At 44.7% G+C, this 24,642-nt stretch overlaps 1 protein-coding gene across 20 annotated transcripts in view; it reads left to right on the top strand.

Moving 5' to 3' along the window:
• ZNF618 (zinc finger protein 618) overlaps positions 1-23,597 on the top strand; it is a 334,457-nt gene extending 310,860 nt beyond the window's left edge. For all 20 annotated transcript variants that reach the window (XM_075120522.1, XM_075120511.1, XM_075120515.1 and 17 more), the window contains 3 exons: positions 2,913-2,990; positions 10,919-11,020; positions 12,543-23,597. In XM_075120522.1, the coding sequence (XP_074976623.1) occupies positions 2,913-2,990; positions 10,919-11,020; positions 12,543-14,056 (1,694 nt within the window). In that variant the 3' untranslated portion in view covers positions 14,057-23,597. The remainder of the gene's footprint in view (positions 1-2,912; positions 2,991-10,918; positions 11,021-12,542) is intronic.
• The last annotated feature ends 1,045 nt before the right edge of the window (positions 23,598-24,642 follow it).

A 24,642-nucleotide genomic window follows, 5' to 3' on the forward strand; every position in this document is an offset into this window, starting at 1 on the left:
CAGGGTATTGTAGCCCAGGGCCTGGTCTAGGAGTGGGAGAATCACAGAATTCCAGCCCAGGAGAGGTAAAGGCACAAAGGGGGACAGAGAGGAGGGAACAAGGGGTTCACCTAGTGCTGTGACCATGACAGGGGCATTTTAGGTAGTCTGGAGGGGTGTAAGGTAAGTGCCAGGTAGGTCAGAGAGGTTTCACTAGTCTAGGCAAGAGTCCATGGCATGGCACTTCTTTAGCAGGGCAGAAAGGAAAGACTTTGGAGATGTCTGGGAGGAGATCAACAGGAGAGGAGTCAAGAATGATACCCAGGGGGTGTTTCACCATCCCCGCTGGGAATGGCCCTGTGATGGGGAGGCGAGGAGAGAGCTGGAGAGCACTTGGAATCCAAAGGACAGCATGAAGGGTGGGGAATGGAGCGAGACTAGCAAAGGAACAGAGAAGGGAACAACAGCGTTCAGGAGAAATGGGTAGACAAGGGGTAAGGATAACGAGGAGAAAGAAGATGCTTTTTAAAAATAGAAAATTCAAGAATTTAGAAAGAGAAATGACAGGGAAAAAAAGAAAATAGGTGTGGAGTCCAGTGGGATGAGATGAGTTTGGAAGGAGAGATGAAGAGGATAAAAAAATGGAAGAAGGAAATAAGCAAGAAGAGAAACACACAGCTTTAGGGTACTGGATTTAGTGCTTTAGATGCTCTTTTATTTTGCTGTACTTCCCAGAAAGATGTCCTGTATCTCTGAGTTTGGGGTAGAGGGGAGGGATGGGTTTTTTGAGCGTTTATGTTCAAGACTCTGTATAGTCCATGATTCTGCAGAACTTGCCACAGAATTTACCCCTTCATACAGAATTGAGCAGCAGAATTTCAACTTTTTAAATTGTATAGTACTTTTTAAAGAAGAAAACATTCAAAATATGAACCAAATAGAAATTAATGCAGTGCTGTCTTCCTGAGTCTGTCAGCAGCCTGAAACAGACTCTGAGCGTTGTGAATTGCCCCATTCATGGTAATCATGTTGACTCTGAAACCTAGTGATAGTTTACAACATTAGTTTGCTGATGTTAACTATTCCGCTGCTGATCATTTATCCAGTGTGTATGTCTGTCTGAGCTTCCCACTCCACCTCAAGTGCCAAAACCCCTAAATGTATTGTGTTCAGCTGCCAAAGCTTCCTGCTTTCCTCTAACAACCATTTTGATTTCGTTATAGTATTTCCAAGCTTCCGCACCGGAATGAAAATGAGGCGGTAGCATAAAGTAAATGTAGGAATGATGTCAAGTTAAATGAGGTTCTGAGCTTAGCCTCAGTATTCCCCTCTTTTCAATGGGACAGATGCTCATACAGATTCTGTCTGTTGTTTCTGCAGGAGGGTTGCTGAAGTGTCTTTAATCCCTACAGTTGTTTTCCGATGCCTCAGCTTCCTAGGTTTCTGTGCAGGGGGCCTTGTGGGTTTTCCCTCTCCCACTGTATGCAGCTCTGTTCTAATTTCTGTTCTTCATTCTCTGAGAGGGACGACTGCAGGGCTGTAGCCAAGTTAGTTATGCCTGGAAAGTGAGTGTTCTGGACCTTTTGAGATGCTTACTAATTCCTTTGTGCATATGCGATTTGCAATGGCATTTCTCAGTAATAGAATGTAATACCATATTTTTCCCTACAAGTGAAGATAAACATCTATAGTATATTTTAGCACTGAGTATTACTCTGTTTATGCCCGAGAGAGTCCATAAGAGTCATTTATATGCAGAGTATAGATTCTGTATCCAAACTACTGTTGTGAAGTGTAACACCACAGACTAATGGTGCAGATGTGCTGGCATATATGAAGATATAGAAGAATTAAATTGCAACACTGACTCCTTCGGTGACAGCATTGCTGTACATGGTGTCTTGATAGCACATCTTGTGATCAATACACAATGACTAATACTATTATCAAAACTAAGCAATGGAAAATATACTTGTATGTCAGCTCAGTGAAAAATTAAGTTTTCAATTTACTTCTCCTTGTCAGATTGGAAATATGATAGCATTCAGCTCATTAGTGGTCCGAGTGTGAGTTCTGTACACACATTCCTACTGACTACAGACAGAGTTTTAACAGCCTTTCCATCCCTCTCCTCTGACTGGCAGATTAGCTGTGCCGCTCTGCTCAGGCCCCTGGCGCAGCTGTGTGTACTTTCCTGCACCCCTGTTCACCCTAGCAGCTCAGTGCTGCTGTGCCCACTTTCCAGGGCAACCAGCCCACCCTGGTCTGATCTTGGCTGGTGGCCAGAAAGCTGCTTGCCCACACCACACTTCTACTAGTGCCAGCATCTGGGGAGCAGGATTTGTCACAGCCTGATGCCCTGCTGGGGGTGCCAAGCTCAGACCTCCAGCCTCCTCAGAGCACTGCCTCTCCCTCTGGCCTAGTCTTGCTCAGGAAAGGAGGCAGAGTCTGGAAATGACGGAACTGCGTCTAAAATTAAATTCAGTTAAAGACAAAAAAGACTAGAAAGGAACTAAAAAGAGACCAAGTCTCCAGAAGCGATGAGTTCTGGAAGTGTACTTTCTAAATTTGTATCCGTGCTAAAGCCCCAATCTTGCAGACATTTCTGCATGTGCTTAGTAGTAGTGCTGCTGACTCCTAGGGGACTTCTCACATGAGTAAAGTTAAGCACAGGCATAAGTATGCAGATTTAGAGCCTAAGACCATAATTCAGGAAGTATTCACATGCTTAAGTGCTATCCTGAATCAGGGCCTATTACCTAACTGTGGGCTCAGTTCTGCAAACCCTTATTCACATGCATAATCACTGTAAAGTGAGGAGGTCTTCTGACTAATGGCTGTAAGGCACAATAGAGTTCCATTATGAAATGTGCATGTGTGCTATTTCTCCACACACTACATATGACTCTTCTGAACTGATCTCTCCCATACAGAACCTTACACCTGTGGAGCTTGTGGAATCCAGTTTCAGTTTTATAACAATCTGCTGGAGCACATGCAGTCCCATGCAGGTAAGCCAGGCACTTCTGATTTATTTTTAAAGACTTCAGATAAAGCAGAGAATTAAATTGTGCACTGATTCCTCACACTGACCCAGTTGTGTGTCCATAGAGCTTCATAGAATCATAGAATATCAGGGTTGGTCATCTAGTCCAACCCCCTGCTCAAAGAAGGACCAATCCCCAACTAAATCATCCCAGCAAGGGCTTTGTCAAGCCTGACCTTAAAAACTTCTAAGGAAGGAGATTCTACCACCTCCCTAGGTAACGTATTCCAGTGTTTCACCACCCTCCTAGTGAAAAAGTTTTTCTAATATCCAACCTAAACCTCCCCCACTGCAACTTGAGACCATTACTCCTTGTTCTGTCATCTGCTACCACTGAGAACAGTCTAGATCCATCCTCTTTGGAACCCCCTTTCAGGTAGTTGAAAGCAGCTATCAAATCCCCCCTCATTCTCCTCTTCCGCAGACTAAACAATCCCAGTTCCCTCAGCCTCTCCTCATAAGTCATGTGTTCCAGTCCCCTAATCATTTTTGTTGTCCTCCGCTGGACTCTTTCCAATTTTTCCACATCCTTCTTGTAGTGTGGGGCCCAAAACTGGACACAGTACTCCAGATGAGGCCTCACCAATGTCGAATAGAGAGGAATGATCACGTCCCTCGATCTGCTGGCAATGCCCCTACTTATACATCCCAAAATGCCATTGGCCTTCTTGGCAACAAGGGCACACTGTTGACTCATATCCAGCTTCTCGTCCACTGTAACCCTGTAACCACCGTAACTAGGTTCTTTTCTGCAGAACTGCTGCCTAGCCATTCGGTCCTTAGTCTGTAGCGGTGCATGGGATTCTTCCGTCCTAAGTGCAGGACTCTGCATTTGTCCCTTGTTGAACCTCATCAGATTTCCTTTGGCCCAATCCTCTAATATCTCTAGGGCCCTCTGTATCCTATCCCTACCCCCCAGCGTATCTACCTCTCCTCCCAGTTTAGTGTCATCTGCAAACTTGCTGAGGGTGCAATCCACACCATCCTCCAGATCATTTATGAAGATATTGAACAAAACTGGCCCCAGGACCGACCCTTGGGGCACTCCACTTGATACTGGCTGCCAACTAGACATGGCGCCATTGATCACTACCCATTGAGCCCGACAATCTAGCCAACTTTCTATCCACCTTATAATCCATTCATCCAGCCCATACTTCTTTAACTTGCTGGCAAGAATACTGTGGGAGACCATATCAAAAGCTTTGCTAAAGTCAAGGAACAACACGTCCACTGCTTTCCCCTCATCCACAGAGCCAGTTATCTCATCATAGAAGGCAATTAGATTAGTCAGGCATGACTTGCCCTTGGTGAATCTATGCTGACTGTTCCTGATCACTTTTCTCTCCTCTAAGTGCTTCAGAATTGATTCCTTGAGGACCTGCTCCCTGATTTTTCCAGGGACTGAGGTGAGGCTGACTGGCCTGAAGTGCCCAGGATCCTCCTCCTTCCCTTTTTTAAAGATGGGCACTACATTTGCCTTCTTCCAGTCGTCCGGGACTTCCCCGGATCGCCATGAGTTTTCAAAGATAATGGACAATGGCTCTGCAATCACATCCGCCAACTTCTTCAGCACTCTCTGATGCAGCGCATCCGGCCCCATGGACTTGTGCTCATCCAGCTTTTCTAAATAGTCCCGAACCACTTCTTTCTCCACAGAGGGCTGGCCACCTACTCCCCATGCTGTGCTGCCCAGTGCAGCAGTCTGGGAGCTGACCTTGTTCATGAAGACAGAGGCAAAAAAAGCATTGAGTACATTAGCTTTTTCCACATCCTCTGTCACTAGATTGCCTCCTTCATTCAGTAAGGGGTCCACACTTTCCTTGACTTCCTTCTTGTTGCTAACATACCTGAAGAAACCCTTCTTGTTACTCTTAACATCATTTGCTAGCTGCAACTCCAGGTGTGATTTGGCCTTCCTGATTTCACTCCTGCATGCCTGAGCAATATCTTTATACTCCTCCCTGGTCATTTGTCCAATCTTCCATTTCTTGTAAGCTTCTTTTTTGTGTTTAAGATCAGCAAGGATTTCACTGTTAAGCCAAGTTAGTCGCCTGCCATATTTACTATTCTTTCTACACGTCAGGGTGGTTTGTACCTGTAACCTCAATAAGAATTCTTGAAAATACAGTCAGCTCTCCTGGACTCCTTTCCCCCTCATGTTATTCTCCCAGGGGATCCTGCCCATCAGTTCCCTGAGGGAGTCAAAGTCTGCTTTTCTGAAGTCCAGGGTCCGTATTCTGCTGCTCTCCTTTCTTCCTTGTGTCAGGATCCTGAACTGGACCATCTCATGGTCACTGCCTCCCAGGTTCCCGTCCACTTTTGCTTCCCCTACTAATTCTTCCCGGTTTGTGAGCAGCAGGTGAAGAAGAGCTCTGCCCCTAGTTGGTTCCTCCAGCGCTTGCACCAGGAAATTGTCCCCTACACTTTCCAAAAACTTCCTGGATTGTCTGTGCACCGCTTTATTGCTCTCCCAGCAGATATCAGGGTGATTGAAGTCTCCCATGAGAACCAGGACCTGCGATCTAGTAACTTCCGTGAGTTGCCGGAAGAAAGCCTCGTCCACCTCATCCCCCTGGTCCAGTGGTCTATAGCAGACTCCCATCACGACATCACCCTTGTTGCTCACACTTCTAAACTTAATCCAGAGACTCTCAGGTTTTTCTGCAGTTTCATACCAGAGGTCTGAGCAGTCATACTGCTCCCTTACGTACAATGCAACTCCCCCACCTTTTCTGCCCAGCCTGTCCTTCCTGAACAGTTTATATCCATCCATGACAGTACTCCAGTCGTGTGAGTTATCCCACCAAGTCTCTGTTATTCCAATCACATCATAATTCCTTGACTGTGCCAGGACTTCCAGTTCTCCCTGCTTGTTTCCCAGGCTTCTTGCATTTGTGTATAGGCACTTGAGATAACTCGCTGATCGTCCCTCTTTCTCGGTATGAGGCAGGAGCCCTGCCCTCTCGCGCGCTCCTGCTCGTGCTTCCTCCCGGTATCCCTCTTCCCCACTTACCTCAGGGCTTTGGTCTCCTTCCCCCGGTGAACCTAGTTTAAAGCCCTCCTCACTAGGTTAGCCAGCCTGCTTGCAAAGATGCTCTTCCCTCTCTTCGTTAGGTGGAGCCCGTCTCTGCCTAGCACTCCTCCTCCTTGGAACACCATCCCATGGTCAAAGAATCCAAAGCCTTCTCTCCGACACCACCTAAATAGCCATTCGTTGACTTCCACGATTCGATGGTCTCTATCCAGGCCTTTTCCTTCCACAGGGAGGATGCATGAGAACACCACTTGCACCTCAAACTCCTTTATCCTTCTTCCCAGAGCCACGTAGTCTGCAGTGATCCGCTCAAGGTCATTCTTGGCAGTATCATTGGTGCCCACGTGGAGAAGCAGGAAGGGGTAGCGATCCAAGGGCTTGATGAGTCTCGGCAGTCTCTCCATCACATCATGAATCCTAGCTCCTGGCAAGCAGCAGACTTCTCGGTTTTCCCGGTCGGGGCAGCAGATAGATGACTCAGTCCCCTTGAGGAGAGAGTCCCTGACCACCACCACCCGCCTCCTTCTCTTGGGAGCGGTAGTCATGGAACCCCCAACCCTAGGACAGTGCATCTCATGCCTTCCCATCGGCGGAATCTCCTTCTGTTCCCTTCCCTCAGATGTATCATCTAGTCCACTCTCCGCATTAGTACCTGTGGAGAGAACATGAAAACGGTTACTTACCTGTATCTGCATTGCTGGTACATGGACGCTCCCCTTTCTTCTTCTAGAGGTCACATGCTGCCAAATTTCTTCACCGTCCTCCTGTGCCCACAGTGCAGCCTGCTCTGAATCTTCAGAACGTCGTGTCTGTAGAAGCATATCCTGACCTCTTCCAGATACCTGTTGCTCCAGACCTTGAACCTTCTGTTCCAATATGGACACCAGCTTGCACTTTGTACAGACAAAGTCGCTTCTGTCCTGTGGAAGAAAGACAAACATGGCACATCCAGTGCAGGCCACAACAGCTGAACACTCCCCGTCCATATTACCTTCCTTCTACAACTTCCTCAGGAGTTGTAATAACTACTCAGAGAAGCCGGCAAGATGTAAGCCTCAGTGGGCTCTCCCCAGGCGAACTCCCTCTGTTAGCCTCTCTGCTGTTGACTGCTCAGCTGGTTCGCAGCTGACTGGCTTTTTATAACAGTCAGGCCCACTCAAGGCTCACCTGGAACAAAGCACTCCCAATTCACACTTTTCAAACAACCAATCAAGCACACGGTCAAACTGTCCCCACAACAGATGCTCAGATACTCACCAACACAGCCTCCTTAATGCAGCCCTTAGCGTACCTCCTCTCAGGCAGATCCTAGGCAAACTCCGTCTGTTAGCTTCTCTGCTTTTTGCTTCCTGTGTTTACACTTTCCAATGTGCCAGTAATTTCACCTCTTATCTGCAGAAAAAAGCTTGAGACCAGGGAGCCCAAGGCAGTGGCTATAGGAGTGCCACGAAGGATTTCACAATTTCCACATTTGACTTCATTCCTATAGAAACAAACCGTGAAATTTCTATTCTCCATGAAAGACAATTCTAGGAAAAAATTTGTTTGGGGTCAATCGAACTGTTTGGAAAAATCAAAAAAGGACATTCTGACATTGTCCCAATTTTTTCCCCCCAAAACTAAACTTGGGTGAAATCAACATGCTTTTGCAAAGTGTTCCACCTTTGGAACTGCATTCTCCAGCAGAAAAGCCTTCCTACATTTTTCTGCCAGCTCTAGTATTTACCTCGTGTGTTTGCACTGGGAGAATCTCCATCTCTCCTTGCACTTGGAACACAATATAAACAAATACCAATTGTCATGACTCTGGGGAGAATCCCTGACTGATAGATGGGGTGGGAATGGCAAAGGGATAAGGCAGGGGTGGGCAAACTACAGCCCATGGGATTGTCACCCCCATGGCGCTGCATGCCCCACGCTGCTCCCGGAAGCAGCCAGCACCACGTCCCTGTGGCCCCTGGAGGGTTGGGGGGGGCCCGAGGGCTCTGCGTGGTGCCCTTGCCTGTGTGTACCTCCCCCAGCAGCTCCCATTGGCCAGGAATGGGGAACCGCCCTGGCCCCGGTGTGCGCCGCTGCCACCCTGGAGCCGCTCCAGGTAAGCAGTGCCGGGCCGGAGCCCACACCCCAAACCCCTCCTGCACCCTGCATCCCAACCTCCTGCCCTGCTCTCTAGATACTTATAAATCGCAGTGATTTGATTGCAGCCCTCAGAATGTCCCATCCACATGTCCACAGAAAACATAATACCTTCCCAGCCTATCACCTAACTTAACCCTCATCTAACACCTGTCCCTTGCACCTCCTTTCTGCCTATCTTGGATCTGTATGTGTTGCCTATCGCATCATGGACCGGTAGCTCTCCTCCCCCCTGCCCTCCCACTCCGAGGGAGAGTTCGTCTTCCCTCCTATTTCTCACTAAGAGTAATAATCGCTTGGTATGAATTACTTTGTATTTATTATCTGGGTTTAAGTGAGGGGCAGGGCAAGGAGGGTGTCATTGCTAAAGGCAGCTTTATTTATTGGGATGTCAGATTCTGAAGGTGGTAACCAACCAGAGCAATGGTTGAAACAATATAATGACCACAGTTACTGAGAGAGACCCTATAGTCGTGCATTCAGTGTGGAGCTCTGCATAACTGAGAGGTAAAGGCAGTTGCAGGTGAGTGTCTGTACTGCACCCCTGCGCGAGAGTGGCAGGGACTCTTCAGCATACTGTTGAATGAATTAATTGCATAATCAGTGACACACAACACGGCTTGTATCCTTTCCCCTGCTGGACTGAGGAATCTGGCATAACTGTGGATTGTCGAGTACAGTATAACTGTCTCCCTAGTAGTAGCATATTGCCCTGAGGCATGTGGGATCTGTTATAACTGCACATTGAATGCATGTGTTGCTATGCAGAAATCCAGTTTCACTTTCATAATGTTAGTAGTAAATGGCTAATCTCTCTCTATTCCAAATGAGGAGTCCGCTGTCCTACACAAGTGACTGAAGTCCAGAAACATGCTGCTAGCCCTGAGGAGTGAGAGCAGGGGCTTGTTGGCACTTCAGTGATTCTGGAGGCTAAAAGGGTAATTAGGGAAGATTATAGCTACACAATGGGAAGAAGCAATTAGAATGTAAATTGGAGGCTGAGGTGCAGAACTAGAACAGCAGAATACAAGGCAAAGGAATTTGTTCTGTAATTACACAGCACAATATCCAGCTTTCACTCCCTTTGGGGTACTTTGTTCAGGTCGAGTGCTACATATAATGCCTTTTCTGCAATCTAGTGCTAAAAAAATAAAAAGGACAACTAGGCTGAACCTGGATTAAAGGATTGGAGGCATGAAGAGAAATTAAAGAACCATGATCTATATAGTTCACAACCTGACTGATAAGAAGGATGAAACTGAAATGCACAAATCTTATTAACTCCGCATTGAACACCAATGAATAATTGCACATAATAAATCCCCTACTATTATGAAATAGATAAAGGAAATACAGGTTTCCCCCTGCCAAGACCAGAAGATGGCTGACATGTGAATGGTCCTTAATGGAACAAAGTTAATAGCAGACATGAGGTATGTCTCATTAACCTACCAGTAGATATGCAGAGTTAATGCCATTTCTGATGTTTGCTATGGAGCAGTTAGAATAGACAAACCTTGGGAAAAACCAGTCATTTCTGATTCCTGGTGTATCATGTGAGGACTCCTGCTTCTCTTTTCTCTCCAACGCCCCCTAGAGACCTGACCTATTAGTAGCCTTCCCTCCAGCTGATTGCTGTCTTAGAGCGTGGCACTGGGCCCTCCAAACACTGGACCATCCATTCTGGGCACACCATGTAAAGCTTTGCCTCCTTCAGACATGTTGAGGGACCCATGACAGGCCCACACCAAATCCCTACTCTGTTATACTTGATCTTCTGCTGCAGAATAGCAGCTTAGTTAGCCAGGCTGTGTTCTGGTTCCTGGTTCAACCATTTCCTTTATCGCTTTTAAATGAGTTCCTGTGGGATGTTGGTCCAGTGTGTTGCCAATGCAGCACCCAAACAAGCTGTCTCTCTCCCAGCTTCCAAACGCAAAACTCTCTTTTTCTGTCAGGCTGCTTCTTCTCCCGTTAGCTCACTGCAGGCTTGTGATTGGTCCAGTGAACTGCTTGTCCAGATCAATCCATGCAGTACCCTCCCTGTTGGCCACAGCAGGGGTTTTTAGTTCCTTCAGTCCCTGACTCCAAGCATACTGCTGTAGGTCATGCCTCCTTGGTATGTCTTCTGTCCCCCTCTTGTGTTGGCTAGCCCACCTAGAGATTGATGAGCCAGCCAGCTACACAGTCACGCGGCTCTTTTCGCTCATGCAGTAGCCCATGCATTAATATCCAGAGGTCCCAGGTTAGCTCCCCACTGCTGATGACTCATCCAGTGGCATGGTGTTACACTGGGAATGTGGTCAGAGCACCGTGGCAGCCATCTTAGCTGTAATCCTTTTGGTAGGGATTCAGACAGGGGCTACAGGAGCTGGGAAACCCCAAGTGGAAATTACATGAGGGTGTGTTGAACATGTGTTCAAGCCTTATGATAATATTGTTTTCTACTGTGGATAATATATCTATTAAATGCAACCAAAAATGTAATGAATTGGTGTTATCCTAATTAAGGAGAACAAAAGTAAATGTTAAGTAGTAAATGGAGATTGTTTCCCCTTTTCTGTTTAGCTCTGTCATCCTGCTGTCTTCTGGAGAGTCGGCATTTCTTGTAGCCCCACACTCCATCCTGGCACATGGCTGGATGTGTGTGTGTCTCCCTTAATATCGTGGAGAAATGCTCCTCTTATGTCTCTGATTAACGCCTTCTTGTTTATGCCCCACAGCTGACAATGAGAACAATATTGCCTCTAACCAACCCAGATCACCTCTGACTGTTGTGGAAGAAAAGTGGAAACCACAGCTCCAAAGAAACAATGCCAATAATAGTACGTAGCCCTGTTTTATCATTACATTTCCCTGTAGGCCTTGAACCAGTGGCTCTGTAACTGGGGGGGGGGGGTCACCACAGTGGTTCAGGCAGGTCGAAGCCCATGTCCCGTGTCTGTCAGTAGTGCTTTTTTCATGTATTTTTTTTCAGTTAGTCACACCAGATCTCAGGTGCCATTAGCACCCTACAAACTATGGTACTCATTCCCACTAAAGCACCTTTGATATCTGTGTAGAGGATATCTGGAAACTCCAGGGGAGGTAATGGAAATGTAGTCATGGTAGGAAAAAAGCTGAGAGAGAGCTCCTGTCACTGAACTCATTAACAAGCTAATTGGCTTGAATAGAGACTAGGAGTGGATGGGTCATTACACAAAGTAAAAGTATTTCCCCATGTTTATTCCCCCCCCTCACCCCCCACTGTTCCTCAGACGTTCTTGTCAACTGCTGGAAATGGCCCACCTTGATTATCACTACAAAAGTCACGCCCCCTCCTCCCCCCCCCCCCCCCGCGCTCTCCTGCTGGTAATAGCTCACCTTAAGTGATCGCTCTTGTTACAGTGTGTATGGTAACACCCATTGTTTCATGTTCTCTATGTATATAAATCTCCCCACTGTATTTTCCACTGAATGCATCTGATGAAGTGAGCTGTAGCTCACGAAAGCTTATGCCCAAATAAATTTGTTAGTCTCTAAGGTGCCACAAGTACTCCTTTTCTTTTTGCGAAAACAGACTAACACAGCTGCTACTCTGAAATCTGCGGAAACAAGATCCATTAAAAACCTAATATTTTGTGTACTGTGGTGTGTCCAAAAATGGCAGAAACAACAATAAAGCCCAGCAGCAGTCACAAAAAATAGACTACAGCTGGGGAAGGAGAAAGAAAACCTTAAACTGTACAGGCCTGAACACCAATGGAGTTGACCAAAAACCCAGACTTCTTGTACATACAAAACCTAGGTAGATGCAGCTCTTATTAAAATAATTTGATGCTAACGTGAGTCCTGAATTCTCAACAGAAGAACAGAAAGGCCAGCCTAGCCCACTAGACCTACCAGGGGAATCAAAGACCTAACTTCTAACCCTGATGCACTGTAAACCAGTACCATACTTGATTATAACTCAATTAGACAACTCCTAGATCAGTGCCACAGAGAGGTCCCTGGGGAGGGACAGAGGACAGCTGCCCAAGGCCATGATGGCAGCTGAATCCTGCATAATCCACTTTTGCTGTGCTTCTGTTACTGAATCAGGGAAAACATACTGATAAGCTCCTCTCTGCTATAAGCAAGAGGAAAAGTCTGTCATTGGATCAGCAGGGACAGCCTGAATCTAGAAGCACTTTGGAATAGAGGCCCACTGGAAATCCTAGGTTCAGGAATGGATCTGTACCTGCCATACTCTGGGCAAGTGCCTCCTGGTTGGGTCACTCGCAGAGGAGAAATTCTGGCCTTGTTCCTGTTCCTTGTGTAGAAGGAATGATCCTGACAAGTTCCTTTCTTCTCTCTGTTTTTCTGCAGCATCTGCAAGTGGTTCAGTAGCAAACAGTGCAATCCCGGAGAAGGAGCGGCAGAACATTGCTGAAAGGCTGCTGCGGGTGATGTGCACCGACCTAGGAGCTTTGAGTGTGGTGAGCGGGAAGGAATTCATCAAGCTGGCACAGACCTTGGTGGATAGTGGTGCTCGCTACGGTGCTTTCTCTGTCACAGAAATCCTTGGCAACTTCAACACACTGGCGCTGAAGCATTTGCCTCGGATGTACAACCAAGTGAAAGTGAAAGTCACCTGCGCCCTGGGCAGCAATGCCTGCCTAGGCATAGGTGTCACTTGCCACTCTCAGAGCATTGGCCCTGATTCCTGCTACATCCTGACTGCTTATCAGGCTGAAGGCAACCACATCAAGAGTTATGTCCTGGGAATTAAGGGTGTGGACATCCGAGATAATGGTGATTTTATCCACCACTGGGTGCAGAACGTGATGTCTGAGTTTGTGATGTCAGAAATCAGGACAGTGTACGTCACAGACTGCAAAGTCAACTCCTCTGCATTCTCCAAGGCAGGTATGTGCTTGCGTTGTTCAGCCTGTGCCTTGAACTCAGTCGTGCAGAGCGTGCTGAGTAAGCGAACACTACAGGCTCGCAACATGCACGAAGTCATCGAGCTCCTGAATGTCTGTGAAGATTTGGCAGGATCCACGGGCCTCTCAAAGGAGACCTTTGGCTCCCTGGAGGAAACGTCTCCCCCACCCTGCTGGAACTCAGTGACTGACTCCCTCCTGCTTGTCCATGAGCGTTACGAGCAGATATGCGAGTTCTACAGCAGAGCCAAAAAGATGAACCTCATCCAAAACCTGAACAAGCATCTTCTCAGCAACCTGGCAGCCATTTTGGCCCCAGTGAAACAAGCAGTGATTGAACTGAGCAATGAGAGCCGGCCCACCCTGCAGTTGGTACTGCCCACCTACGTGAAACTGGAGAAACTGTTCACTTCCAAAGCCAATGACGCTGGCATAGTCAGCAAGCTTTGCCACCTCTTTCTGGAGGCACTGAAGGAGAACTTCAAAGTTCACTCTGCACACAAAGTAGCCATGATCTTGGACCCTCAGCAGAAGCTGCGGCCAGTCCCACCATACCAGCATGAAGAGATCATTGGCAAAGTCTGTGAATTGATCAATGAAGTGAAAGAGTCCTGGGCAGAAGAACCAGAATTTGAACCTTCTACCAAGAAACCACGGGCAGCAGGTGAGGCCCCGCCAGCTCAGGAAGAAGAGCAGTTTGGGAAAAATGAAGTCTACGATTATTTGCAAGAACCCCTCTTCCAGGCCACCCCTGATCTATTTCAGTACTGGTCGTGTGTTACCCAAAAGCATACAAAACTAGCCAAGTTGGCCTTTTGGCTCTTAGCAGTGCCTGCTGTCGGTGCCAGAAGTGAATGTGTAAATATGTGTGAGCAGGCCCTCTTAATCAAAAGGAGGCGGCTGCTCAGTCCAGAAGACATGAACAAACTCATGTTTTTGAAGTCCAACATGCTTTAAAACTGTCTTTTAATTAAAAAAACAAACAAAAAAATTTAAAACACTGTTCCAGACAAAGAAAAGAATTTAAGTTCTAAACACTGTGGACCTCATTATGAAAGCCCCTGGAAACCAAGTGCTTATATATATGTGTGTATGATTTTATATATATATATGTGTGTGTGTGTGTGTGTGTATATATATATATACACACCTTGGTTTGTTCTATACACACACACACACACACACACACACACACACATAAAATATAATAAAAAACTAAGTTTCAGAGGGAAGCCGAACACGTGTCGGACACAGCCCTCTGTAAGGAACATGCTCCTTTCCGTTAGCTAGCATGTGGACTTGATAGACTTTCTAACGTTTTCAAGTGGGCACACCAATGGGAGGCTGACATTCTAAAATCTTCAGGCAGCTGCGATCTAAAGTGACTTGAAGTTTCTTTTATTTCTCCTCCACCCCACCCCACCTCTCCTCTTGTCCCCTGGGCTACCTTGCCATGGATAATCAAACAGCATTGAATAGACCAGTTCTCCACTGGGCTTTGCTCCTATGAATAACTGTACACCTCGAGGGCATTCGTTTGTAGCCTTCTTAACATATGTTGCATGTTATCAAGGCAGCTATGTTTTGCAAGCACTAGTATCTCTAGAAATCAGGAAGGGAGACTTTAAGGAAACACATTTTTTTGCATTTTAATATAAGACACAAAAATTATACTCTTCTGTCTCCACTCCCATTTTTGAGTTTAACGTTTTAGCTAGTGATTTTACCTTTTTGAGTTTGATTTAGAACTGAGAGAAATTATTATGGCAAAAAGTGTCTGTAACTGTTATGTTTTATAGAATTTTTTTTACAAGATAAACTTTTTTCTGAAGTCCCACTGTAAACTAGCTCATCTCACCTGTGCATCTTATATAGCAGTGGTTCTTAAACTTGTTCATAGAGTAGAACAAATCTTCACAGCAGGATTGTCATGTCGATACCTCCTGTCCCATTGAGGACCAACAACATCCCTGTGGGAACTGCTGCAATTGCTTAAATGGAGAAGTAACATTAGCAAAGTAATGTGTTTTTAGTGTCTTTCAATACACTTTAACAACTAACACAGTATGACTGGACAGGTCTCTGTGGACCACCAGCAAGTGATCCACAGGCTTCAGTTTGAGAACCTCTGCTATACAACATTTTTGTAAGCCTTCCCCATACACATGTCAAAACAATCTTCACGTGGTCAAGAACAAACCAAGGTGTATGATATATCAGGGGAGCAGAGGTCATCAGTTTTCAAAATGTAGGGTTTGGAGGAAGCTAAGATAAGCATGTGGGCTTCTGAATGTATGTGCTTCCACTTGAGTGCAGAGTACCTTCTTGCGTTATTCTGAATGGTTTCCTCTGATAGCACGAATGTCTTTTAAATACCTATAGTGCATTACACTACTTGCTACATTGCTGAATCATTCTGGCTAGTAAGGTCCTGTGACCTTAAAACTTCATGCTTACTGGCTCTTCAGACATATAGACCATTCCCACCTGCAGTATCGGAGATCATCATAAAATCCAAGTATCACGAGTCATTTCAGCTGGCTGGCAAGGCAAGCTCTTAAGGGTACGTCTATACTGCAGAAAACCACTCTGTGCAATAAGTCTCGCTTGGGTCAGCTGACTTGGGCTTGCAGAGTTTGTGCTGCAGAGCTAAAAATAGCAGTGTAGATGTTCCCCTTTGGGCTGGAGCCCAGATTCTGAGACCTTGGCTCGCCGGGTCTCCGAGTCCAGGCTCCAGTCCAAGCGGGAACATCACTACTATTTTTAGTCCCGAGGTGTGAACCCGAGTCAGTTGACCAGGCTCTAGGACTCACTGCTGCTGGAGCTTTTTTGCTGTGTAGACGAATCGTAAATGTCTGCACACAAAGTTGAGTGGCGTCGCACCTGACCTCTTAAATCTGGTGCTCTTGGACGAATCCAGACCCTTGGTATCAAACTGAATTCTCCACCAAAGGGATTTGGATCCCAATTGCAAAATTAAGTAAATTCCTTTCTTGATGCATCCTCTCACACTTGAAGCAGTTTGCTTCCTAGTTGGAATCACTGGTGACAAGAGACTGGTCTTATGTGCCCAGATGAGTCTCTAGAGCAGTTCAGTTGGTAACACTATCAACTCTGAACTGAAAGGTTGTGGGTTGAAATCCCTGAGCAGGATGTGGGTATGTGCTGCATGCTGACAATGTACTACTGGGGACAAGGAGGCTGCTGCACACTTAGAGGTACCATCCACTGAACAGACATTAATCCAAGGTTCCCTCTGCCCATCTCTGGTTGTGGTGACAATTAAAGGTCCAAAGACACTTGTTAGCAATGGAGGATAAAGCCCAGAGTCCTGGCCAATAAATCCGTCTCCCAGTAGAACAAGTTCTAACTCCCCATGTGAGCACACATCGTTTGCTGTTTGCTTGCAGTCACTTGTACTCCCAGTATGTAACACTTCCCATTCAGACACCTAGATTATGAAAGGCACTGAATGATGTTCTCTGTGGCCTGTATTGCTCAGAGCTGGGAGAGTTCTCACAATAGTGACCCCTACTTGTTCCAGGCACATCTAAGGACAGCCCTGGGTATGCAGATATCTTTCCCAACAGACCTCTGCCCCTTCCTGGCTGGGAAGCAACACCTCGTGCAGACTGAATAAGCTGAAGATTGTGTTGGCTTCCTGCCCGTGACACCAGTGCAAAATCATCCATCTTCTAAATGCAGTTGTAAGTGTGGCTGTGGAGGTCTTTATTCTAACAAGGTGTCTAGTAAGCACAGCCCCAGTGCTGCAGGAATAATACCATTTAAAGAGAACACTCAAGAGCAGGAGACACCCCAAAATGTATTTTCGTGTGCAGTGGACTTTGCAAACAGAGATAATTCTTTGTGGGATTTCTTTGCCCTTCAGAACAAGGGTTTTTGCTGTTTATTTCCTCCCATATGAGCGCTACCTGCCCAGTCATTTTGAGCAACCCTACAATAATTAATCTGTTTGCGCATGCAGTGCAGGAGAAAAGTTTAATAAACAAACTGAAATTTTAAGCTGCCAAGGAGAAAAAGAAAAGGGAGAGAAACCCTGACTGTGAAAACTGAGTAACCTTTGTGACATGCTTTAGTGACCACTGAGAGAAAATAGCGATGCTTACACAGTAAAACCTTCACCGAGTTCAGAACCCAAAGCAGGAACGGCTTTCCAGTTTTTTGCATTTAGTGTGCACCTCGACAGTCAAAACTCCTGACAGGATTTTAGTTCATTCTCATGGAATCAGTATATTACGTCTTAGAAAGTCCTGTCAAAGAAGCTGAAGGGAGTTAACCACACAACTCCCATTGAAATTCATTTCCAGTTCAGTGGGAAATGAGCATCCAATTCCCCTACCTGTCCTTCAAATTCCCAACCTTAATCAAGAACATGTTTGCTATTGGACAGGATTAGTAGTTTTGTGGGACAAGTGAGATTTGTTGTCTCAGCCCGGGGACAGTGTGATTGTTCTCCTCTTATGTAACAGGAAGGCACTGTGTGAACAGAGGGGCCTTGACTGGGGGGAGGGATAGCTCAGTGGTTTGAGCATTAGCCTGCTAAACCCAGGGTTGTGAGCTGAATCCTTGAGGGGCCATTTAGGGATCTGGGGCAAAAACTGGGGATTGGTCCTGCTTTGAGCAGGGGTTTGGACTAGATGACCTCCTGAGTTCCCTTCCAACCCTGATATTCTATGACTGGGAGTCAAAGCCCTGACATAGTGAATGAGATAGAATTGGAACCATTTTGGCATCTACTTAATATGCAGACTGGTGTTAACATCAGATTTGAGAATCATTTTTGGAGCTTTCTTGGTGGAAAGATCAGAGAGAGAAGCTGACTAGACTTCTCGCCCTATCCAAATTGGGAATGCCTCCAACACAGTTACAGCCGTACTGCTATGGATGTCAAACCCGTGACTGCAGTGGTGTCTGATAGGTGAGAAACTCGCCAGTATTTATAAACTCAGCCTGGCAGTCTAGAAAGTCCATGAGCTTACATGAAATTAACAACTACCTGTTCCCTACCAAGAGAATGGAAGAGTCCACAGCTTCTAATAAGGAGGATAAACATGTTACAGGCGCTAGGCACTTCACTTGCAAGCACCCGTTAGTGCTTTGTGCTGCCCACAGGATGATACCAGCCTATGATGAGCTGTCCCTCGACTGTCCCTATCCACTTCTTCTTTACTCTTGTCAGTTATAAGGAGAGAATGGTGTCAGCAGCACACAGATTTCCTTTATTTGCAAAGGATTTTGTGATGATTTTCTTCCTTCCCGGCCCCAGTTACTCAGACAGTAGCTCATTCCAGGGAGTGCAGATAATATGCAATGGTTTTGAATTTAGGAAATCTTTACCATTGATTTGCCAAGTTCTCTATTTATTTATTGCTCTTTATTAAGTTTGGCTTGGCCATCACGCTGTACATAGAATCGCTCTCTCCCACAGCAGTCTTTAGTAGCAGCAGGCGCCGCCTGTCCCACAGTGGGAAGTGGTAGAGTAGGGAAGTCATGCCTCATGGTAGTGCTGTATGTGCAGTGTAGTTCCATTCCTTTTGAACTGGAAGCTCTTTCATCTAGCTGTTGGATGGAGCAGCCTGTGTTTGGAATTCTCCCTCCCCCTCCCCCTCCCCAATGAGGAGGACATCAAACTTAATACAAAGCTTATGTGTTTGACTGGTGCGGAAAAGAGTTATGCCTCCCCTCTAGGCTGTGTCCCCTTGCTTAAGGAAGCAAGCCAGTTTATCGGTTTGGGAGAAACTTTTGTGCCACATTATTGTGACATTGGCAATTCATTATGCTACACTGGCCTGGAAACATTTTTGGGGATACTTCTGTGTCCTGCAACCTTAGCTCTTTGAACAATCCCACAAAGATCTGCTTTGGTGGCCAGTAAGCTGAGTGGAACATCCTGTTTCTGTAGAAGTAGTTTCACTGTGCATTGTCAGTTACAGGTCCACTGATGTATGCTTAGGAAACTGCAAAACACTTTGCTTCCCTCATTCATTATAGATAAACACTTCTGTGAACGAAACCGGAATCTCTGTTCTGTGTGAACTAATCTGCTGCTGCTTATTCTGCACCTGACACCATATTCCTCTGTGCTGTGGAAACCATTATGATGTCTGAGAATTGTCACAGAAGGAAACAAGCACCAAGAGCAGAGGAACTCTGAAGAAACAAAGTTCCTCTTGTCTTGTCCAAATAGCCTTCTTAACAGAGGCAGAGAACTGAAAAAATAGGATATAAAGGCAGAATTTTTCTACGCAGAAAGTTCTGTTTTTGTGAGTGCGCAGCAGCTGAGATGCCTGTGGAACAGTGCTGAACCTATAACCCTCTCCTCTATCTGAGTTTCTCCTCTCCTTTTTTCCAACAATAGAACATGATTATTGTCCAACAATGTTCCACTCCACTGAGGTTGTCTCTTGAATGGTTAGGAGCAAGCTGACTGGCTGATGTGATGGGTCCAGTGTCTTCTTGTTCTGTTGGGTTTCAGGCTGGAGTGAAGGATGTTAGCAAAGACTTGTTCATATGAGAAAATTTGCAACCATTTAACGAGAATCTAAATCAAATTGAGTAAAACAGCGTTTTAGTAAAACAAAGAGAAGATTAAGGGGTGACTTAGCTACCTGGGAAACAAGTGTTTAATGATGGGCTCATCAATTTAGAAGAGAAACATCTAACAGGATCCAATGGCTAAAAGTTGAAGATAGACAAATTCAAACTGGAAATAAGGCCTAAATTTTTAACCCAGAGGAGAGTTAACCATTGGAACAACTTCCCAAAGGGTGTGGTAGGTTCTCCATCACTGGCCATTTTAAAATCAAGATTGGATGTTTTTCTAAAAGATCTGCTCTAGGAATTATTTTGGGGAATTGTTATACAGGACTAGATGATCAGACTAGATGATCACAATGGTCCCTTCTGGCTTTGGAATCTGAAGAACTGGTGAAAACCCCTAATGTAGACATTTAAACTAATATAAGCACGTGTTAAATTGGTTTAGCTTGAGTCTGTAAATTACAGAATTAAGCTAAATCAATTTAAGTATGAGTTAAACTGGTTTAAGCATCTACATTAGAGGTTTCTGCCAGTTTCACTAGATATATTTAATGATCACTGATATAGTTTTTCTCATATAGACAAGGTGTAACATTTTTAAAAGTACCTAAAAGCCAGATTTTTAAGGGTATTTAGGCACCTAATCCCCTTTAAAAATGTGTCCAGTAGTGACTTAGGACCCTACATCAATTTTGAAAATGGGATTTAGGCACTTAGGGATGTAAGTCTCTCAGAAAGTCAATGGGAATTAAATCTCTGAATCCCTTTTGAAAATGAGACTTCGGTGCTTCTGGAAATGTTGCCCAAGGCCTGAATTGCCATGTCAGAGAGTCCTTCTGGAGTCTTCGTGTTCCATGTGGTACCTCGCAGTGTTGTGGCTCTCACACTTTATAGAGTGGCTCTATGCAACTTGTGCTTTCACATACTGTAGCAGTGGGGAGGGTTTTCTGTACGAAGTATTTTGTTGAAGGAGTTTGTACCACCTTAGCCAATCTGAAGCATACTTTAGAGCACTCTGAATCTAACAATGGCTGAACTGTCATGGCAACGTGACACAGAGGAGGGAAATGATAATAAAGAGACACTATACTGTACCTAAAATACTATGTTCACTTCGAGACACCACAAAGTTACCAACAAATTGGAAGCAGTGGGGCTGGGTGGACTGACCTATAACAAAGAAAAAGCTAAATCTAGTTTGACTAAGTGACAACCAAGGGAGGACAAGAGGGTCTGTGAGTATTTGAGAGGTACGAACTCCCAAGTGGGGAGAGGGGTGGAGTTGTTTAGGGTGTTCCATATGAAATAACTAGGAGTAATGGGATGAAATTAAACAAAGGAGATGTAAACTGGATCTCAGGAAGCCTGTCTTATTGCAGATGGATCTATTAAATCTAGGAGTAGTCTCTCAAGGGGATGGGTTTGGAGCCCCATCATTTAAAACAAGACCAGATAGAGCAATGGAGGACAGACTGCATGGCACAGTACTGCATTCGCCTCTGTGCATGGACAAAGTGACCAATTAGATTTTTTCCTTCTCTAAAGTATATATACACGCGCTTTAGAATGGAGGCAGCTGATGGGCTTGCAGGATGGCACCAATTCTGAGAGTACCTGGGTACAAATAATAAATGGGTGCCTCTCATTTACTCTCAGACTAACAGTGCAAGCAAGATTGAGAGTTAAATCAAACATTTTACTCCTCCCACTGTGCATCAGCTGTGTCACACACAGGTTCTGAATCCCTTGGTATCATCTGGGAGTCCCTAGAAGCATCAGACCCAATGAGACACTGCAGGTAAAATTTTCAATGGGATTTGGGCTCCTAAATCACTTAGGTGATTTTGAAAATGTTGCCCAGTAGCAATAAGTACTCCCTTGTACAGCACCTAGGACATGTCTGTGTATCATGGGGAATTTTAGGCTTATGGAAATTTCATGAAGCCAGTCATTGTAAATGAGCAGAGGTAAAAACAAGTACAGATCCGAGTTGGAATGGCCCTTTGATACTATGGGAAAAGTTTGCTTACACTAGGCCAGATATGGTAAACCAATGAGAGTGTATTGCCCTCTAATTTAATTTTCTACCATGAAAGTTTCTGTTTAATTGTGTTGGTCAGTTGGGTTTTTTGGGGGGAGAGTTGTGGGATTTTTTTTGTTTTTTTACTACGCCTGTTAGAGTCCTTTGTTTTATAACTTGACAGAAGAGTTTTGATCACATTAGAGGACAGTGTATCCAGTAGACTTTTTAGGGTTTAGTAATCTATAAGCAGCTGCGTTTGAAATTTTTAGTGTAGCTTCTGCAATCAGTCACATGAATGGCCCAACATCGACCACTGACTGAAAGGATTGTTTCTTTCTGTATTTTAGTGTCACTGACAGGAGCCAGCATTTGTCTTGGTACCCAGATGAGCAGCATAGCCTTAACCATAGGGAGGTTTTGCAATGGAATTGATGGATAGAGGCATGTAAAACCCTTGCTATGTACAGCCAAAGTTCCTTAAAGAGACCCTTCCAGCCTCATAAGCCTTGAATAGTCTTCTGGGGATCCTTGGGGTTGTCTCTGAAATGTGTGTGGTTAGGGTATATATTTTTTATTTTTGGTTATGTTATCCATGGAGAAGGTCCCATCTGCTTGAGAAGGGAGGCATGTACTCTGAAAAGAGCAACAGAATCTTAGGGCAATTGTGGATGTTGCCAAAGTCCCTTTACATTCATTGGAAGTTTTATTTAATTTTGTAAAAGGAAAACTGATAATGGATGACAGGTGAATACCCAAGGTCACAAATGCAGGAGGAATACACATCATCCAGATTCTGAGGATTCCAGTCTATCCTGTAGCTAGAATGTCTCCGACCAACAAAAACACAAGGAAATCCTCATATGCAGCCAGTCTGAAAAGTTCTTCATTTTGTATGTTAAGTTCTTGAAACCTCCTGTTGGGAGCTGAATTCTTCTTGTTTCATCAGGAAAATGATTAACAAAGTTCTCCTTTTCCTCCCCATATCCCCTCACCCAGTAACTTGTGTGCATTTACCTTCCTTTCTGTAGATGCAGATGTTCTAGGCAATACCATAGATGCACCAGCATGTGTCTCTCTACATGCGAGTGCAAGAATCTCATGCCATCTTAAAAAAAAGAAAATATACAAAAAATATCTTTTTTAGGCCAGAGTTTTCTACAGGTATTAATGAATATTTTTCTTAATCCTTATAAGTTTTATGTGTTTAATATTTCTTAATACCAGTAGCATTAATTTATACTTTTGTAGCAACACAATATTTTTATAAACCGCCACCGCTGGCTTTATCTTCATAATGGGGAAATGTGCGGGCAGTTGGCCCCGCACTGTACCATGTACTGTATTTAAAAGGTTATCTAATGTCACACTTGCTGTGTTAATAAACAAAACAAAACCTGTTTGAAGTCTCATGTATTGTTGGTGTGGATCGAATGACTCAATAGAGAGCAATATTGCACGGGATTGAGTTGCTGATTTTCATTGTGATATATGAATGCTTGAGGCTAACTCAAGTTCTAGGTTTTTTCTTTCTAGGATTTTTTGTTTGTTTGTTTTTTACAGCTAAATAAATTCAGTGCTGTTTGAAACTTAGACTGACGTCAAATGAAAAGGATTCTTTAAAAAAAAATCAAGCTGTTTAAATGTTGCTGTTTCTACAAGTCTGTTGCTGTCTGAATGGAAATATTCCATGTGTGAAAAGGAGTAATTCCACTTAAGATCCAACTAGCTCAGAGCTCCAGGCCAGAGTTCAGTTATTTGGAGAGGTGTCTTAGAGACATATTTCTGCAACATTCTTTTCAGAGTTGATGCCAAGGCAGAAGACAAACTGTAAGAAAGCATCCGTTGCTTGAGGATTTTCATGTCAGTGTTGTATTTATGGTTTTACAATAAAACAACCTTTAGGAAAAAAAATAAGTGTGTGGGGTTTTTTCTTTTTCAGGAATGTATCTGGGCCTCTCAATAGCCCTTTGTTGTTACAGGTTTGGAAGAATTGATTACATATCTTGAGGTCTGAGACCACAGGGCAGTAGCAGTCATTCTGTGGTGGACTGTATGGGCCATAAAACTGTGCAGTGGGCCTCGTCCTATGTTCCTTGTGTACCCAAAACTCTCGTTAAAGCCAACCAGAGTTCTAGGTACAAGGAATGCAGAAGGAGTAACTGGAAAAGCTATTTTAAAAGTAAAAGGGAGGGGTAAGCTGGAGCTTGGCTGTATTTAGCACCAAAGCAAAATCAATCTCCCTTTTCAAGAGGAGACCTCGTGGAATACCAGGGGGATGGATAGTGTAGGTACCAGAAACTGTGTCCTTTTTTTTTTATTTATTTTATTTTTTAAAGGAAGAACAAGTAGTGAAGAGGTTTGGTGAGTATTCAAAGGCATGTGAAGGAATAACCACTGAAATCAAAACAAAGAACATGTAGACAGAAACAGTAGGAAAGCCAGGAACCTGTCTCCCTTTATAATTGAAGAGAAAAACAGCGAAAGATTATTTGAAAATGAGCACAGGGAGACCCTGAGAAATTATGCAAAATGCACTGTCGAGCTGAATAAATTTTCTCTTAAAATATTTGAATTAGAAAATCCATAGATTCCAAGGCCAGAAGATACCACTGTGATCAGCTAGCCTGACCCCCTGTATCTCACTGGACAGAGACCTGCCCCAAAATAATCCCTAGATCAGCGCTTTTAAACAAACATCCAATCTTGATTTACAAATTGTGAAGATGACACAGGTACCAACATTGTTCAAACCAAACTAAACAGGAGACCTAGAGCACCAGCCTGGAGGATTGAAGTCAAGCTCTGTGAGGAAGTGGCAGTCCTGTGAGGGTGCGTGTGTAGCGGGATAGTGTAGCTGTGTGTGCTGTTCACTCCGAACCAGTTACTTAGTGCTGGACTGGAGGGTGGCTAATATTGATCCTATCGTTAAAAATGAGGGAAAGGTGTTGCCATGGGAACT

Source organism: Caretta caretta, chromosome 16 (assembly GCF_965140235.1).
Source record: "Caretta caretta isolate rCarCar2 chromosome 16, rCarCar1.hap1, whole genome shotgun sequence".
Classification (NCBI taxonomy): Eukaryota; Metazoa; Chordata; order Testudines; family Cheloniidae; genus Caretta; species Caretta caretta.